Genomic DNA, 20,006 nt, shown 5'->3' on the forward strand with positions numbered 1-20,006 from the left:
TGTTATATTGGGAGGAATACGATGCGTAAATGCCACAAGGGAGCAGCGATCAATAAAAAAAAGAAGCGTAGAGAAACGAGGTCATCGGAAGCGTTCGACCTCCATAGCGCGTTTAAGGACGCAATGCTTGCTGCTTGATTGTGCTCACCAAAATGCCTCAAAACGAGGAAAGAAATAAAACAAAAGCTACAGAATCGGGCAGCGCGAGCAAGCTGTCATTTAGAATATTGACATACGTGTTGCCGTGCAAGATTATTTATTCAAGTACTGTCGAAGGAACAGATAATAAAAGCCACATCGTATATAACGTGCCTAGCAAGGGAGGGTCCGAGAACATGTGCGCTTGCCGGTTTGTTGCTCTTGATAATATATGAGCTACTTTTGAACAATGGTATTAAGTTATTGAAGTAAGTAACCTTATATGTTCGTGCAAGTTCGAGGCACTCGAGGAGATTGTCCTTTTTTCCGCGCTTTTCCTTACGTAAGTACATTTCTACAAGTCGCACAACATCGGGCGGTGAAGTTCGTGCAATTTGTCCCGCGACCTCCCAAAATGTTTATGTATCGCTTGTTGGTTTTCGACTACTAAACGCTCAACCATCCAAGAAATTCCTGTAGAGTAACAGACGAAAAGCCGCCGCTGAAGCTTATCAATGCAGACCTACAATACGCCACACAAAAGTACACCTACTCTTTCAAGCTCAATACTTCGCGATCACGGTACACGCATTTTGCGTCACAGAATTAGAAGAGCTCCGATGGTGGCATGCAATTCGACTGGACTGGCTAACATCCATGAAACCGCTGTGATCACTTGAGCTGACTGTACGCATGAACTTTTGCCTTCTTGTTTCCTTGTGAATCTTAGTAACTGCCTCTCCCCACTCCTCTCCGCTTTGCTTATGGCTTTATCTGCCCTTCATTTTATGCTAATAGATGCGAAAAGTGCACGGTGCGTTAATTATTCACAGAATCTAACAGCTGAGGGAAACACTTTTGCAGTAAATACAAATGATACTTCCCCTTTAGTCCCAATTTTAATGAGAACTAACAGACAATAACGCCAAGGAAAGTATAGGGGGTGTTATCTGTAGTATTTAGAATATAAATGTGAAGAAAGTAAAGTGGACGAAAAGATAACTTGCCGCCGGCAGGGACCGGTCCCTGCCGGCGGCAAGTTATCTTTTCGTCCGCTTTAAATACTACAGATAACACCCCCTATACTTTCCTTGGCGTTATTGTCTTTTAGTTCTCATTAAAATTGTGTCTAATAAAGAAAACGAGCCCTTAAGAGTAATCTTCTTTCCTTCATTCCCCTTTAGTCCGTCATTTTAATAATAATCTCCATCTCATTGACAGGCTGTTCTGCAGAACTGCGATAATAGCGTCTAAACTGTTTTTTTCCTCCACAGTTCTTGCTCCGTTACAATTACAATATAATGGGGCAGCGCGGTTTTGTTTATTTTACACACGGCACGGGCCCAGGCAGGGTGGGCGAAATAAAAACAACGAAACAAAACGAATACAGCAAAATAAAGTGTGCAATAAGTGATAGAAAAGTGCGAAAACGCGGCATTCTATGTTGCAACGAATATTTACCAGACTAACTGCAAGCAAGCACGCTTCAAAGCGCAGTGGGGGCATACAGCGGAAACACTGTGTATGCTTGAAACAAGCGTGCGACCACTGGCAGAGTAAACACACGGGTCTAGAGCACTGCACGGGCCGGGATTCTCGGCCCGGGTACGGCCCGGGCCCGGGACTCGTTCATATTTACTCGCCCGAGCCCGGCCCGGCGTCTCAAAGTGAGACCCGGGCCCGGCCCGAACCCGAGAGAAAATCTCGCCTACCCGGCCCGGCCCGGCCCGACCACAGATCGGGCCCGACAGGGGCCCGAGCCCCTAATCTAGGTGGTGTTGCCCGAGCATAGAATATACCACAAGGCGTTTTAAGTGGCAAAGATCTGCGCATGCTTGGCGCATGCTTCGCTAGCAAGTATTTTAACCTACGGTACTTTCTTGTAAAAAGGGGCTGACTCGCCGTGGAAGCAGTTCAGCGGACATACTGAGTACAATGAACGTTCCTTTGGCAGTGGTATACTGTACCAAAGTTTCTAGGAACACAATCGGGATCGTCAAGAGCGTTTTGTAGCAGATAGTGTTGGAAGAAGAGTGATTTGCAGGATGAGCCCGGTTTCGATAAAGAGCGCAATAGAAACAGAGGGGACGGACAAGAGAACACCCTCTTCACTTCGTGATTATTGCGCTCTCCATCGAAGTTTTAACGGACACGAAAGTGAAACAATGAATCAGCTTAGATTGATAAATTGTACTCTGAGAAATTTAATGCCGTTAATTTCACCAATACATATGCATTAATAAAGGATAAAATTAAGGTCAAGGTTTCATTTTTAAATTTCGCGCCAAAATCTCGAGGCGTGACAACACGGATTTTAAAGCGTATTTTTCGTATTTTGGCGACTTTGGCTTGTCGAAATTCCCTGGAGCTTCGTATGTTAGGTTTATGCCCCCTCCCTTGCCCCCCTTGGAAAACAATGCACTTCATTTTTACTGATTATGAACTGCGTAGAACCTATCAGACGCCGTCAAAATCTATGACGCGTTTGATGCCGGAATTTCAAGGTGGCGTTACCAGCCGTAATTTCTTTTCGCGCGTTTTCTCGCTTCCCATGAGTCTTCTCGTGGCGGCTGGCGTGGGCATCTTGGAATTGTGAAAGAGTAATTTACTAATAACACGAAAATCGTTTTTTCCTTTAGTGTCCCTTTAAAGCGTGCTGTAATACAGTCAATTGTGCACCCTTCTGGATATGTAGCACATGTATCTTCATCATAGTAGCACCTTTCCACATCAAGAGAAATAGAGGAAGAAAGCCAGATTTATTACATTTTTATTACATTTGTTGTAATTACACTAACATAAATAAAAATTATAACGGAGCGCGCGCACCGCGTGCACTTAAGAAATACGTATAAGAAGCGGAATGGCAAAAAAAGAAACTATTTGTCATAGCATCCTTTTCATATGTCACACCACTGCTATTATATACAGTCTATAAGTTTTTGTGGCATAGTTTATAGTTTATTTACTCGCATGTTATTGTACAAAAAAAATCAAATTATAAAAAGATTCCGCTATAAGCACACCATGCGCCGTTGCATCACATATATGTCCTGCCGCGCTAAAGTTTCCTGCTTGCGCTAGTCCCAGGCGCGCACATCTGCCTTGCGAACGTTGCGCCACTCTTCAATATAATCTACAAATGCCTCTGAGAGCTTGTCCTTGCAGTTTTCAGCAGTGTTTGTTATGCACGGCTTGCACAGGGCTGTTTTTTTTAATAATATAATGGTGTATGCCTTCTTGACGATGTTGTACCGGTAGAAGGTGGCCTACGCTGGTGGGCACTGTTAGGACTGGCAGTAGGTGGATGAAGTGATTGCGATCTTTCTTCGGAGTTCATTCCAGCTTGGTAATAAAGGTGCGAACAAGCTTCTCCACGCTTACTCATTGGATGCATATGATTCGAGGTAAGGGGACATCACCCGGCATGGAATTCGTGATTCTTATTTTTAAGGCAGATACTTCGTCAAGCTAATATACTTTGCCTTTATACATGAATATAGATGTTTAATGGACTTGTGCTGTTTCTGCACATTCCAACGTTGTTGTGGCAGTATCATGTAGCTCTCGCACTAAATAGTGCAGGGGGCTCAAACACGCGGCCCAAGGACCTCTTGCTAGCGGCGTGCGGCCCGCACATGACTGTCTTCGTCCCACTTTTTTATTTATTTATAAGTACGTTTTTGAGCTACACAGTAATGACAGGTCTAAAGCATTTTTTTTTTCGTGAGGCATCGCCTGCAGCCACCTTGTGTTGATATATAACCGTGAAACAAAACACTATACTGCAGAAATGGCGTCCAGATTTTAGTCATTTTGGAGATCGTATCGTTATGTTGGTGGAAACTTGCGGAAATATGCCCTTCATAAATGACCCATATATGATATGTTAAAAAGGTCTTTCAAATGGCAACGTTATCTCACATCTGGTACAACCAGGCCCGTAGCCAGAAATTTTTTTCGGGGAGGGGGGGCGGGGCTAGGGCCCCCTTCTGGCTACGGGCCTGGGTACAGGCTATGCCCCCCCCCCCCCCCTCGACTCCTACCTTCGTCACTGTCCTGGCCCTTACGGAAGTAAATTTTCGTGAATGCGGCCCCGTTAGCTGAGGCGGCTTTGAGACCCCTGATATGGAGCGGAACAAAACGAACGCTCAGATGTCAACAATGCAGACACACAAGGCAGGCTGTGCATGTCCATCTCGCGTCACATGACCTCTGGGAAGCTAGACGGAGCCACGGAAAAAGAATGTCTTCATAGGGATTTTACGCAACGAGACTCCGCGCAGTCTTTTCGTTTTAGTGGAGGGCTGGAACTTTCAGGAACGTTTCCCCGCCTGGTAGCTCCGTAATCGCACTTGCGATGATAAGTTATAGGTATAACTTTATTATATTATATTTATTACGGCGATTACAGAATAACATTCGGGATATAAAATAATAACGAATGCAAATAAAGCACGGAATACCGAGATGTTAACTATATTTGCGCCTGGTGTATTCACTTTTAGCTCACCTGTTTCAGATAAATCAAGTAGCCCCATATGCAAGAGGCAAAAGAAGATTAGTACCTACTTGTCACTTATAAAACTTGTCCAAATAGCTTGCCCCACATAAAAAAAGAAAAAAGAATCGTTTTATCGAGCTAAAATCTGAAGCGTATATGTACGTGCAACGCATGAGGAACACAATTGAATGGACACTAAAAAAATTCTTGTATTATCAGTAAATTACTCATAAAATACCATAATGACTACGCTCGCTGCCACAAGAGTCTTCGTAAGCGAGAAAACGCGAAAAAACATTTTCACCATCTCCCCCTAAAGGGAAGCATGTGGGGATGCGAAAGAGCGCATGGGTCGACTTAAAGTAGCGTTGTTCATCACGGGCACCTTGCCCGATGTTAACGCGTCCTTGCATGTGAGGCACACCATGAATTCACTGTAGTTGCTGTTGCTGTTACTCATCCCGGACTCTTGTTGGAGCACGCCACGCGGGTTCATCGCGCATCTGTAGAATCTCGTTTCCCGACGCCATCACATGATTGCTGAGAGAGTGTAAGGGGGAGAGGCCACAGCGTCTTACCCAGCCCCTTACACAGGCCCGAAAGCGCTAGCACGTGCCAGCACACGTGGTTTTGTCTGCGTTACGACAAGCTAGGACAGCATATGGCAGCCCGGGCCCCTAAAGTGCTCTGCACGTATCATCATCAAGGCGGTCGAAGAACAAGGCGAAGAAGACTTCTCCTTGGCGCGAGCGCGCGCTCAATATGTTACAGATGGCTATGGTAGGTTTTAGAAAGCGGACGGTCGCCAATGGAACTACGGACAAAGCCCAGCGCGAACGCTGCTTCGCATCTAAAAAGAAAATGCGGGTGCCGACGCCATCTTGATTATCGTGCAACAAAACCGTGACGTCATAGATTTTGACAGCGTCTACTGGGATCTACGTAGTTACTAATCGGTAAAAATTAAGTACACTGACCTCTGAGAGGGCCACAGACTTAACATACGAACTTTCAAGAAGTTTCGTTGACCCAATGTTCCCAGAATACGACAAATACAGTTCGAAATCCGTGACGTCACGCGCGGAGATTTCGGCGCGAAATTTAAAAATGAAACTTCGCCCTTGATTTTCTCCTTATGATGGTTAAATCAGTTGCATTCGTGTTCTCACTTTATCAGTCTTACCCGATTCATTGCATCGCTTTAGAGTCCCTTTAAGAACTGAGCAAAGTCCAAGCGCGGCCCTACCCGAGCCCGCCACCTCAAATCCGGGCCCGGCCCTAAGCCAGGAGCTTCAAACCCGAGCCCGGCCTGGGCCCGCCGTGAAAACTACTTTACCCGGCCCGGCCCGGGTTTTCGGGTAGGCCCGAACCCGTGCAGTGCTCTACTAGACATCACAAACGCTGGCGCTCGTTGTCGAGATCCTCTTTCATGATAAATTGCTACCAACAAACTCAACTTTCAGTCGTTACACACTGATGATGCCATGTTTGGAATCGCATGGTCATTTATGCATCCGCCTCAGTCGACTGGAAGGCGAAAGCCATCTTATTGTTCGTTTTCTTCTAAGCAGATGTATTGAACCTCCGGCTTCCCCTCCGAAGCTTTCTGCAACTAACGTGGTTTTGCAATGCCTCCAAGATCGGAGGCATTGTAAGCTTTCTGCACCTCACATTGTCTTGCACTGCCTCCGCGATCGGCCCACCTTTGGCCTAAGCAATCATGTCGTGTGATGACGTCGCCATGTGACGTCATGTTATGTGACGACACAGTGACGTCAAGAATTTTGGCGATCTGTGATATCATGACGACTAAGTCACTGTATATGCTACCTTTAGGTAGCAGAGTTGCGCATAGGTCCGGCTAGCAACCACAGCTATGCGGTGAAGTCGCACTTCGTTTTTGCAGGCGACATTGCGACCGTGTCGCCGATTAACCTGTCTGGCGTGTCGAAGACCGGCGATAAAGTTTGGCTGTCGATGACTAGTGTTAATTCAGTTCGCTGCAGCGGCAGCGTCATGAAATAAAAAAATTGGCCCAAGCGGCAGCTTCTCCGCAATGCATGGTTGCTAGCGGCGTTGGAAGACAGATGCGCAACTCTGCTACCTAAAGGTAGCATATACAGTAACTCTAATGACGACGTCATTGAGACGTCATCACGTGGTGATTTCTGGCATTACTCGTGCTGACGCCGCCGATGGCGGGCGCCGACACGGTCGAAGCCGGTCAATTTTCGCGTTTGATAAGGCATCTAAGGCTTTCGCCTTAATAAAGTCCTTACCCTGCACTGCTTGCGTGAAGTCATGCTTTCTCGGAACACATGAGATGTCGCGTTTCGAGCACCTTAAATGCACTGTTGTCGTTACTTCGGAAACAAAAGAGAAAACGCGACGAAAGTGAGCGCGTAACGAGAATGTAGAAATGGCAGAAAAATTTTTCCCCACATGGAGGAAGATCAAAGAACACGCGCTTGGGAAAACAACGAGCGCCGTTCTCGTTAGCGCGGACGTAAAATGTCGGGTAGATGCGTGGGAGGCTCGTGTTGGGTACCTTGGGAAATTGTACGCGGCAGAAAGATAACGTTCTGGGATTTCATTGGAGTTTTGCCGGTTATAGAACAACTGGAAGACGAGGAATAGCGGGAACGAGCACATTTTCAAGCAAAACTTGTCACGAGTTTCGGTGGCGGCGACGTTGTACGCGAAACATTTGGTGCCGGCGAGTGTACGGAAATGCGGCTCTCGAAGCTGCGCCAGTCACGTATTTGTATGCGCCGTTTTCCAATAATTGATGTTCTCTCATTCGTGAGCTCGTCGGCGATAAGCCGTTTCTGATACACCAATGTGATCATTTATCGAGGTCACTTTTCATTTCCCGCTGTTACATCCCAATGTTGCCTGAATGCAAACACTTCGTTGCTCTCTGTAGCAACAAAAATGTTGCGCTGCTAAGCACATGGATGAAGCTCCAATTTCCGGAAGGAAACATTTGGTTGTTATTGTCGCGGCCTATGAAAACTGGAAACACGTTTTTTCTATCGCATTGGCCTTCAAATTTTGCAACTTTTTTTTATTCTATGAGCACACGCTCCGAACGCTCCAAAGGCATTCCCATCCCTAGCACAATTTCACTCATGGCATCTCTCGAATTCCAAACCGCGTTGCCCTCACAGCGGAGAGGTTACGCACCTGTGGAATATGGGTTGCTTCTTAACGCCCACTTTCCCCTTTCGGGATGTCAGAAGCCACCCTTTGTAGCAATAGCCCGACCGTCTACAGTAGCTCCCACTCAGGTTCAGGTAACAGAGGACACCAAATGACTGCCAGGATTAGGCCTATCCAAAATGCACACCTCGAAATATTTGTGTTCCATTATCTCTTTTAAAGCCAAACTTCCTCTTTCCAACTGTACGATATTTTTTTTTTCGTTGCTGGAGCTCGCGTGTTTATTGAACTACCAAACTGACTGAACAGTTTAAGGCTATGAATAGAATGGCCGAATTTGTTGAACTGGCATTGCAAAACAGAATAGGGAGTTCGCCGTGTTGTGCGAGGTTTCTCGTCGTGTGATGAGGTTTCAGCACAGGGAAAGGCGTGCTCATCAGGGTAACTTAGCGCGAAACGCGGATCCTATATGCTTGGATGAACTTCAGTGAGTTGCGACGAAGCGACGTTGTGCCCGGATCTGCAAATAAAATTGTTTCGGTGACTCATTTCATGCGCAGCGTTTGCGAACTGCAAGCGGAGCTAATTAAGGAATGCCGGCGTCTATAATAGAGCCTTTTCACATTCCCGGCGTTCATCAAGCCGGTCAAAAATGCCGCCTGACAGGACTCTAGTAATAGGCGAATTGTCAGCATCTACGAAAAACTACCACGAGCTCGGCGGTATTGACTGTGCGTTTGTTTGCGCTTAACAGGCATACATGCATATAGAAGCACGGGTGCGCGGCGCACAAAGCTAATTACCCAATCTTTTGGAAAACGTAGAAAAATATGTACTTCAACACTTCAATGACGACAAACCAAGAAAAAAAACTGCGACCTGAACGACTCGCGCAAGAGCGGCACGAGAGCAACATGAGAAAGTTCTACCGCTGTTAAGCTCTATAAATATATACGGGGCCTCTCATCTACCAGAATTAAAGCGTGTTGTTTTAAAGTGACGACACATTTTTAAGTGACTGCGTTAGCTATAGGAAAAACCAGACGAGAGTAAGTTCTAATTGCATCTGGAAATATGCGTATGAAAGATCATAAACCCTTTTAGGCACTCTCAATTACTTTCACCCCATTTCTTACCTGGAGGGATAGAGGCTCATTTTTAAAAAAAAAAGGTGAAAGAACACATTACGCAGAAATTGCCTCCGCATATTTGTACGTTGTTTTATTTTTATTTACTTATTTTTTGGACTGAGGAACATTGAATTTGGTACTTGAACAGTTTCTCTCATTCTACGGTAGTGTGTAAAACACTCGATATTGCACAGATGTCCACTTCAATTATTCAGAAAATGAATTCGTAGTTAATAAAGCAATACATTAAAACAAGTTTTCACGGCTCCTTATAAATGTGAAGTGCAAGGCGGTGCTTACCGAGTCGTACATGACAGCACGCCGAAATGTTTTTATGGATTACTGCGCATGTCCGCAAAATGAATCGCGCTCGCTTAAGCGTCGTGCTTGAAGTACTGCGCTATGATTTCATTTTGGCAAGTCGTGATATTGCGATAACAGGCTATGAGGGGCTAAACTGGAACCAAGGCTGCCATAAGTTCTCAAGAACAGTCAGATACCACGCGAAGACAAATCATGAAATGCAACGACAATATTGATCGCGATATATAACGTCAGACCACGCGAGAAATCGCGTGCGGCCGTTTAATGAGCGCTCAGCTCATCCGGAAGGAGCCGGCGTCTCGGTGTGGTTCTGAGCCGCCCAGGGCGGGAAACTGTGCACGCCGAATACGAGCGGTCCCAGCGTGTGGATGCTGATGAGCTCCACGATGACGCACATCATGTTCATGAGGAAGCCCGGAGCAGCCTGCGAATTAAACACGCGCGAGTGCAGACGAACGCAATTAAGCCCCAGTGCTGTCGTGCACTCTTCGGAGAGGGTTTAAGATACGTGCGTAATGCGGGCGCGCTTAGTAATACGCGAAAGACATCATCAGTATTCAACTCTTGCTCACTAACTTTTCTTCGCCGACAATATAGAATTTCTTTCCAGGTCCAATTAGGTAGGCGAGCGTCATGAACGTTTCTTAGCATAAAGGTACAATAGAGCTGCAAACACAGCTATCCTGACACATCTTGAGATTCGGCTACAAAGTGTAATATTGGGGGGTGCATTTCAGAACACTTAATAAAAGGCGCACAACGCAGATGTTGCAGTAGCGATAACTGTCTTCGTGCATGTATACGTGCCCAATGTGATATCTTACTTAATACACTTGCTAGTCTGGTGTATACAGGCAAGAAACACTAAAACACGACGTGACATCTGTCCTGTTACTTTTTTTTTAAAACAGCGTAGCTCCTTAAGGTCGAGGTTATTTTCTGGGGAGCGTTCGCAGTTCCTAGAAAGCATGCGACACATAAATCGGAAGCTCCACTTCTCACGACTGGCCCACTAAAGATGTGGTCGTCGGGCAAAAGCTTATGTGCCATGGGCAGAAAAAAGCAAAGAAAGAAAGAAAGAAAGAAAAGAAAGAAAGAAAGAAAGAAAGAAAGAAAGAAAGAAAGAAAGAAAGAAAGAAAGAAAGAAAGAAAGAAAGAAAGAAAGAAAGAAAGAAAGAAAGAAAGAAAGAAAGAAAGAAAGAAAGAAAGAAAGAAAGAAAGAAAGAAAGAAAGAAACATGGTTGATCCCTCCGTCATAGGAATCGGAATAACACGAAAGTAAAGCGTGCCCTTACAGAAGTAACTGAATGTTTACTGTACATTCATACAAGAGAGTTTGCACAATGTGTATTGATGACTGGCAGCTAATGGCATCGTTGAACGTGTATGCACCCACTTTGATGATTGGTAGTACATCTCCATCCCGACGACTAACGTCCATGTTAAATGATTAAACAAACCCTTGTGGTAGCTGTAGTAGTTAACGGTCAAAGCGTAATCAGTGAACGAGGTGTGATAGCCAGAACAGCGTCGCATATTGGACGCAGAACTTGGTCGCCATCCCGCGGCGTGTTAAAATGTGATTAACACCACGGCCGGACTAGAGGGAAACGCAAAGCGCGTCGTGCCACCCCGGTAGCCCGGCCGCGATTTTTCTCGGGGCGAGCGCATGAGCTTGGAACGCGGTGTTACAGCCAGATGAGACAGGCGCGCGTCGCAGAGCTATTTTTGGGTTGGATTAACGTGGTGCTATGAGCGAGGCCGACGCTTTTACGACGCTTGCGCTGAGGTCGCCACCTCGCGGTGCGTTAAGGCATTGACAAAATTGAACCGTGGCCTCCGAGATTAGCCGGCGGCGCGCCGCCGGTTAATCTCGGAGGCCATGATTGAACTTCTATTGAAAACGCGCCGAATGGGACGGACGTGTAACGCGTTGCAGGTGCTAATCGCGGAGACGAGTTACTTTACCTTACCGCTTCCAGAGGGCAACACCATCCCGCCGACCGGGAGAGTGGTAGATTTAAAAGGCGTGTTTGTAAAGCCTCTAGAGTCTGTGACCGTGGCGCAGTGAATAGCGTGCCCGGCATTTCTTGTTGCGGACCGAGCGGTCGTGGGCTCGATTCTCGTTGAGGGAACCTCGTGCAAGAAATTTTGTTGGGAGAGCAGGAGGCAAATGTGTATTGCCTCGTATGTACCGATGCAGACCGTGCCTACCAATGTCATGCCACCATCTCCGCTGTTTAACCAGGCTTTGCGGCGTTGAGTCAGCGAAGCTGCTTCAATTTTAGGGGTGAAGCACTTTATGTCTCGGCGTGTCGGTGTTCATCGTGCATCGTTGTCTGCTGCCGGGACGGCCCATTTGCTTGAGCGCAAGAGTGCTTGCCGTATGGCCAGAGAGAGCGAACGGCGCGCGTTGACTATGAAAACGCTCTTTCTGCGATGAACGCTGAACTACCAGCTCGCAAGGAACGACAACGCACCCTCGCCCGCGAGAGAACGCCGACGCAGGCAGCGTCTGCTAGTGAGTTTCTCGAGTGAAAAAAAACCGACTGACTCGCGCTGCACAACCGTTCACTGGCCACCCTGTATATACAGACACTGGATCTTGACCTGCAATGTAGTGCCGGTGGGAGAGTTCTCTTGTGCGTAGTTGAACAATAAAGATTCGCAGAATGCACGTTAACGAAAAGCGGACTGCGGGTCTTTGTGTCTAATCTTTCTTCTGTCTCTCATTGCCCATTAGCAGTAATCTTGCTGTGAGAAACACCGGCGCACACTGCATGCTTCGCCCCTCCCCAGGTTTCGCCTTAGTGGAGCTGAAACACCCTTCCCTACATGCTTCGCCCCTCCCCAATTTTTTAGGGGCAAAGCACCACAGTATCTAGCTTTGCCGTCCACTCTCACTGTCCGCTGTCATGGTATATAGAAAACAGTTGCTATAGTCGAAACATGCGTGTATGTTGCAATTGCGATTACGATTATAAAGTCTCGGATAAAAGTCATATGCAGCACTCAAACACTCCTGAAATGTCTTAATAAATATGAAATCGAATAATAATTAAAGGCACAATATTCGCGAAATCAACAAATCTGGCTATAACAATTCTGAAAGATGTGCACAGTGGGATGTGGAAAGTGCCGTTCCTGACATTCTGTCTTCAACGAGAAACGCTGAAGAAACAATTTCTTAAGAGCTTGAGTCGGAGACAACTTTAGAAGTCCGCGGTATTTCCTCTTCAAAGGCAAAACATGTGTGTATGTTGCGATTACGATTATGAAACAAAGTACAAGCGCGAACCCTTTATACTAGTCGACGACTTCACCGTAGACACTATGGACAGCGACTAGATTATGCAGTATATGATGTCTCGATGCGCTCTACGATGCATTTCATATGACCGGCAACAACCAACAACCACCCGAGGAACATGCACAGGCCTTGTATTTGCCAACTTTAGATTAGATCCATTCGAAGAACCATTGACTCTCCATTTCACAGACCACAAAGCAGTAATAATGAAGGGAAAACGGAGTCCAGAACTCAAGACGACATACGAATTATAACAAGGGGATTAAAATGAAAGAGCATTAAAGAGGAAGAACCAAATAAATGCATTTGTATATATACAAACTTTATGTCACTCTATTTACATTCGCAGTGGCAACGCGCGGGTGACACACAGTGACATACCGGTACAATACCCAGTGCTTCGCCACTCGTCATGATTCACATTAGTGGAGATGCAGTGATTTTTCATTTAAATAAGTCGTAGTAAAGTTCGCACCACGGTTGTTTGGCATATGTGAGAAGCGAGCGTTTAAATACGACAAGGGTACAAAGTACAAGCGCGAGCGTAGCCAGTTTAAATAAGAATAGCACAAAATCTCGCCGATATGTACTCTGCGTTCCGAGGTGACAGCATAAAGGCGACGAAAGAAGATTAAACAACTTTGCGCAGAGGTGTTTACACTAAGGTTACACGGAAGCTTAACAAGATATGAAGATATGATCTTTAGTCTGACCTGTGCAACGGTAGAGGCTTTCGAGCATAGCAAACGTCAGCGGTCTCAACGTTACCTTTGGCTTCATTGGTGGTGCTCCCCAACTCTGCAATCGACTGTCGTGTAGTTCGTGCCGCATCTTGGATATACAATTTCCTATTTTGATATATATGAGACGGCCTCTTGGCATATTTAAGCCGCGTGCCGCAGCTTTTCGACTGGATGACCCCCCCAACAAATACTTTGGAAAATAAACACATTCCGATTTTGATTCTGAAGTTACTGCTGCCATTGACTGGAAGCCTTGTCTTGATACTTACGTCCAGCACAAAGGCCGGCTCTAATTTGTCGTTATCACTTCAACCATACTAGCGTCTTGAGGCCCCGTAAGTCACTCCACACGCACCATGTCTGAGATCTTGAAGTTGCCCCTCTCGAAGACTATGGCATTGGGCGGCGTGGCCGCCGGAAGCATGAATGAGAACGAGCAGGCGATGGTCACCGGTATGCCGAAGTACAGCGGGTGCACTTCAAGTGCCACGGCCTGCGTACAGTCGTGTCGACGCGGCGCAGTCAGAACAAAAGTTCTGCACTACCAACAACAATGCGACAAATTTACTTCCGTTCTTTATCTCTACATTTATTCTTTGGACACGTGTGTATCACAAGGTTCTTCAATATGTTAAACGGAAGCATGTCTAGCGCCCCGTCAGCTTGGCTAGCTCATGCATGACTTAACTGGGGTTATGTTCGTGGAAGCGTGATATGTTAAACCCTTCCAGAAGCCACAAAAGACTCAAGCTTAGACATAGCATAAAATAAAAGGCTAAACCTGACAGAACACTGTTTCGGGATTGCTTAGGACAAATAAGACTCGCAACTATGACCTATGCATACGTAATCTTCGTACGCATACACATTAACACACACGCACACTCACCCACCCACAAGCCTATATTGAACGTACATACTTATCGCTGAAGCAGCGCGAGCATTTCATCTTTGACATTTCTGCCAGAGTATATGACCCATTTCCCATTTAAAGTACATTCTTTCAAATGAAATTGGTTTTAAAATATTAAGCTTTTTTGTAAAGTGCGGTATTTATGGAATGATATTTCTACGAAATCTCTCAGCAGTTACTGATGGTAGCCAATATGTATTGGACGTCCGCAATTCGGATGAAAAATTAGGCGTTAATATGTTCGTAGCAAGCTTCAGGTAAGAAACGAAGGTGGCCCTGCATGCGACAGATGGAACTATAGGGTCCATCTCTCGAGCTGACTCCTCAGTTCTGATAGTAGATGAACTAGGAGTTGAACAGCTAGTAATGGTCATGCTCATGGGATGCTACAAGTTAAGCAACAGTTTTCTTTATCAACATCACTGCTATGATGATCATAACTACCATGAAAATGCCGAATCTCTACATGGCAACTGTCACATGCACTCAATACAAGTATATAATCTGCCTAATCGACTATGGACTACAAGATTACTTATAGGGAAGCTGAAGCACTTTTTTTTTAAATGACTTTGGAATGTGTAATCATAGTTTTATCCTTGCTGAATACGAAAACCAATGTAAGAGTTCACAGAAGTGAATGCGCATGGGATTTCTTGGCAAAAAAACAAAAAAAAAAACAGCGGCTGCTGCCGCAGGGCTTCTTGAACTGCTGTGCGAAGGCGGTGACATCAACTTCGTTGTGCCGCGTCATTGGCGCCATCAGCTCTGTAAAAGCATGGCCTTCGCGATCAGTTCCACCAACGCGCGCAGCCAGAAATAGTCACGGAGGCCACGACCCCGCCAAAACCACAGTGGTAGAATAAAACAGGTGGCCCACCGCATAGAGTTTCCTACAATACTTACTAGAGGGAACTCTGGCGCTAGTGTCTATGGGAGCTGCAACGCATGACGCTTCAGCCAGCATGGGAATGATGGGTGGTACACAAATTTGTCTAAACTTCGTTCTTTCGGCTCCGTTTGGCTCCACGTCGGCTGCATCCGCTTTGTCGCAAAACTAAATTCAGCAAAAGTCAGCAGTTCCACTTCACCACTTTAACTTTTTTAGGCTAACCAAATCAAACCTAGTCACGAAGTTCACAACGGTCTATTCTTTTATCCGAAACGAACGCCAAAACACAGCAATAAACAAAGCCACAAGTACGTTTGAAGCCGCAAGCACGAAGACTAGGCAAATTTGTGTACTACCCATGGTAGCTGAACGATCGCAGCGCCAGAGTCCCCTCTAGTCAATTTTAGGAAACTCTATGGCCCATCAAGCGCCGCGAGCACGTCGCCGTACTGCTCGAGCTGCTCGCGGCCGCCGATAGGTTCGCGACGAGTTTTTGGGCCGAAAGACGAGCATTGCAAGCTCTCGCTGTGCTGTAAAAAACGGTTTCTTTAGCCAATTTTGTGCCTTTAAACGGTTTTTTGTGCTTTACTAGCTTGTAGTGGCTGTCTTCCAGCTTCGACCGCAAAAGTAAGAGCGCCAGGCTTTATGAAGCTTAAAATTTTTTAATCGGCGTGGGTAGTCCCGATATGACTGTCACCGGGTGCCGATTGCAAGAGACGCGCGCGTATTTTTTAGGGGCGAAGCTCCTCTTAGTCTAACCTTGTCCGGCGTCAGGCGTAACCGGCAGTATCTCCCGAACAGTATAATAGATGGCGCTGTCTCATAGAAGTACATACAAACTGCAGTTGAGTGATGATATTCTAGATGGCGCTGTACACAATCTGTGTCGTCATCACCATTTCTCGTCTGATTTCCTAGATGGCGTTGGTCCAGTAGAAGTGTGCGCAATGGTGTGCTTATATATATATATATATATATATATATATATATATATATATATATATATATATATATATATATATATATAAGCACTATATATATATATATATATATATATATATATATATATATATATATATATAGTGCTTGTCACGTCTTTGATGATGTACTGGGCTATCGCTTTAAATACTGCTGGGCGAAACCACTGAAGATTTCACGGTGTAACCAAGGTCAATCTAAATAGGTCGCGAAAATCGGAACGAAAAGTGGTCGGAAACCTATTGCGACAAACATCAACACCCGCGTGACGATTAAAGCCCTAATAGGTGAGGGGGGGACAAATAATGAAAACAAAAAATTAATTAGGCGTTTATTTTTTGATTAGTTTTAATTTTATTTGTCACGAATTAAATTAGTAGATTACTTTAATCATACTTTAGTCTTGAGTATGTGGTTGAGTGGCCAATTTTTTTCGTTTATTTTCAGAAACAGCGGGAACATGCAGGCAGTCTGGTAACATGGGCCAACGGTTTTGCGCAATTTCAGATGCAAATGGCGTCGCTCGTTTTTGCGCAGTAGGTTTGTGCCTGTCGTCCGTAGGTGATTTCCTCGCATAAGCGTTGTTTTCTAGTCGTGGTACTTGGCAGAAGGTAATATAGCCCATCGCAGCCATCGGGAACCGTTTCAGTGACTGTGTTTTGCCAGCGCACGGCCGGCGTGCTGTCGCCCTTCGGGACGACGAGCCCGCCACGCTACGCGAAGAAACGCTGCGCTGTCTACGAATGCAAGAGCAACACGTGTGCAAGGTTTGTGTGCACGTTGAATTGTTATGCTACTTCTGATTTCTGTGTTATATATTTTGGGGTAATAGCCTGTTCAACTGCAATATTTCGCCAATAAAATACACCTTATTTATCAAATCTGTCTTTTTCGTCTTCCCGTTATCTTGAAGGCTTCCATTATGGAGCCGTCATAGTGATAAGAAAAAGAACGTGCAGCTATAAAAAAAAAAGTAAGAAGCGGCACCCTGTCAAAAAATTTCATAACGTCGCGCCCATCGCGTTAAAACTTGACGTCATTTCCGCTTCCGGTTGTGACGTCATCTTTTTCTTTTTTTTTTAATTCTGTTTGTCCCCTCCTCACATAGATGGCGACTGTTGCAACAACTAGCCACTGGCTTGACACGTGAGCTTCTACGGAAGTTACGCTACCAGTTTACATATACCTTGGTGTAACCATGATTGCTCCAGGAGCTTCGCCCAAGCTCTTCATCATTCACCTGTGGATATGCTGTGATTTTTTTTTTTTCGAAAGCGTGAAAATACCTACCGACGAGTGTACAGAGTAAAAAAAAAAAGCATTTGGTTTTCACGTTATCGTATGTATGTCGGGGGACTGTAGCTGGCGGTTTTTCCGTGGAATTGCATTTCTCCACAACTGCAGTCGTTTTACGTCTTTCGGCGCGGAGAAAAGACGCAGCTTTTCTTTGGACGTTTTGTAGCCAGATTTGCAATTTGGAGCGAAGCATTTTCGTCCCAAGGTGAGCGGAAACACCGATGCGGTCACGCGCGTTGGTTTGACAGAGCGCAACAAACGCGACGCATCAGAGCGGATCTCAAGCCGTGGGATCACCTAATCACGACCACTGTGATCTGGACGTGATCATGACTCGAAGGCCGACTGCGACTTTGCGACGCTGGTTGCGTCGCATAGGGACGCTCTTGCTCTTCGGACGCTTGCACCCATGGACGCCTCCGCATTTATAGACGATTTTCCGCAGCTGGTTTATTAAATCAAACTAGATGGCGCCACTGGCGCCACCGCACCGTGGCCGTCCCCCTACCATGGCCGTCTCCATGGCCATCCCCCTGCCGTGGCCTTTGGCAGCGCTGCTCAATACGTCTCCATCCGCGTCGCGTCGTCTGCTCGTCGTTCCCATAGCGTCTCCGCGCACACGAGCACACACACATATAGGAGGCTGTGACACGAGTAAAAGCGAGCAGACGGCGCAGACGGCAGCGCAGGAAAAGTAAACATGGCGGCACCTGTGGATGTAGTTTCCTTCCGCCTCGAATTTATTACGTCGTCGTCCTGCGCTGTGTGGCCCGTAAGTTCAAAACCTACGCATTTATTTGCTTTATATTCGCGTCCTGAAGCTTCGAGAGCGATGTACTCGTCGGTATTTTGCAGTATTTCCAAGATTCATTCTCATATTGTCCGAGACAAGGCTTAGCAAGCATGGCTAAATAAACACAGCTGATCGCAATAATAAAGACAAAGCATACCTGACGTTTCTTCTCCAGCTTGAGCTGACACAAAGCGATGGCCGATTGTGCCATTTATTTATTGCTGTGAGGACAGTGGGCGAGTAGCAAGCGCGAGTTCGGATCGAAGCGGGGTGTCGCGTCTGCATGGGTGCTGCCATGTTGGCTTGTAACCCCAGCTACTGGTGGTTGCTAATACAACAATTAAAGACATACACCATAAATACGACGCAGATTAAACATATCCCTTATCGTTGTGGCGTGGTACGTACCAAACAAACGCAAATGTCTCAACGTTTTCAACTCTGAGGTGATTACATGTAGAACTATGTTTTGCTGCGCAAGCATGTGACTTGCTTACACCCTGCAGCAACCAGCTTGTGTAGTACGGCCACGGCCGCTTCGCTGGCCCAATGCGTTGGCTGGGGCAAATGGCTGGGGGAAGGCCAGTTACGACCACATGATCAAACATGGCAGCGCCCGTGCGCCGCTGCGGAAAATCGTCTATAGAAGATGACCAAGCAGAAAGGAAGAGACGCCGCTGCAACGCTGGTTGCGTTGCATGCTTTCATTAGTGGCGCGTCCGTTCTAAGCGACGGCTACTCTTCAGTGTTGCTCAAGGCCTCTCTGGTGTAATAAATACACCGCGGATGTCTTTCTCAAAGTTATTTGCAGTTTAAATGCTCGCGACGCACGCTGGCCACATGCTTTCAAATGGGCCGGAGCGGAGATATCGGCCCAGATAGGGAGCCTACATGGACGGCCGTATCATGTAGGCTCCCTAGGCCATAGAGTTTCCTACAATACTTACTAGAGGGAACTCTGGCGCTAGTGTCTATGGGAGCTGCAACGCATCACGCTTCAGCCAGCATGGGAATGATGGGTAGTACACAAATTTGTCTAAGCTTCGTTCTTTCGGCTCCGTTTGGCTCCGCGTCGGCTGCATCCGCTTTGTCGCAAAACGAAGTTCAGCAAAAGTCAGCAGTTCCACTTCACCACTTTAACTTTTTTAGGCTCACCAAATCAAACCTGGTCACGAAGTTCTCAACGGCCTATTCTTTTATCCGAAACGAACGCCAAAACACAGCAATAAACAAAGCCACAAGTACGTTTGAAGCCGCAGGCACGAAGACTAGGCAAATTTGTGTACTACCCATCATTCCCATGGTAGCTGAATGATCGCAGCGCCAGAGTCCCCTCTAGCTAATTTTAGGAAACTCTATGCTGGGCCTAGGGCATAGAGTTTCCTAAAATTAACTAGAGGGGACTCTGGCGCTGCGATCGTTCAGCTACCATGGGAATGATGGGTAGTACACAAATTTGCCTAGTCTTCGTGCTTTCGGCTTCAAACGTACTTGTGGCTTTGTTTATTGCTGTGTTTTGGTGTTCGTTTCGGATAAAAGAATGGACCGTTGTGAACTTCGTGACCAGGTTTGATTTGGTGAGCCTAAAAAAGTTAAAGTGGTGAAGTGGAACTGCTGACTCTTGCTGAACTTTGTTTTGCGACAAAGCAAATGCAGCCAACGCGCAGCCAAACGGAGCCGAAAGAACGAAGTTTAGACAAATTCGTGTACTACCCATCATTCCAATGCTGGCTGAAGCGTCATGCGTTGCAGCTCCCATAGACACTAGCGCCAGAGTTCCTTCTAGTAAGTATTGTAGGAAACTCTATGAGGCCCAGAGTATA

At 46.2% G+C, this 20,006-nt stretch overlaps 1 protein-coding gene across 1 annotated transcript in view; it reads right to left on the reverse strand.

The window, feature by feature from the left end:
• Positions 1 to 9,454: 9,454 nt before the first annotated feature.
• The window catches only part of LOC119383157 (solute carrier family 13 member 2), a 70,339-nt gene continuing 59,787 nt past the window's right edge, over positions 9,455 to 20,006 (reverse strand). The window contains exons 11-12 of the mRNA XM_037651171.2: positions 13,667 to 13,804; positions 9,455 to 9,682 (exon numbers count right to left, since the gene is read on the reverse strand). Of these exons, the coding sequence (XP_037507099.2) occupies positions 9,536 to 9,682; positions 13,667 to 13,804 (285 nt within the window). The 3' untranslated portion in view covers positions 9,455 to 9,535. The remainder of the gene's footprint in view (positions 9,683 to 13,666; positions 13,805 to 20,006) is intronic.

This window comes from Rhipicephalus sanguineus, chromosome 2, assembly GCF_013339695.2.
Source record: "Rhipicephalus sanguineus isolate Rsan-2018 chromosome 2, BIME_Rsan_1.4, whole genome shotgun sequence".
Lineage (NCBI taxonomy): Eukaryota > Metazoa > Arthropoda > Arachnida > Ixodida > Ixodidae > Rhipicephalus > Rhipicephalus sanguineus.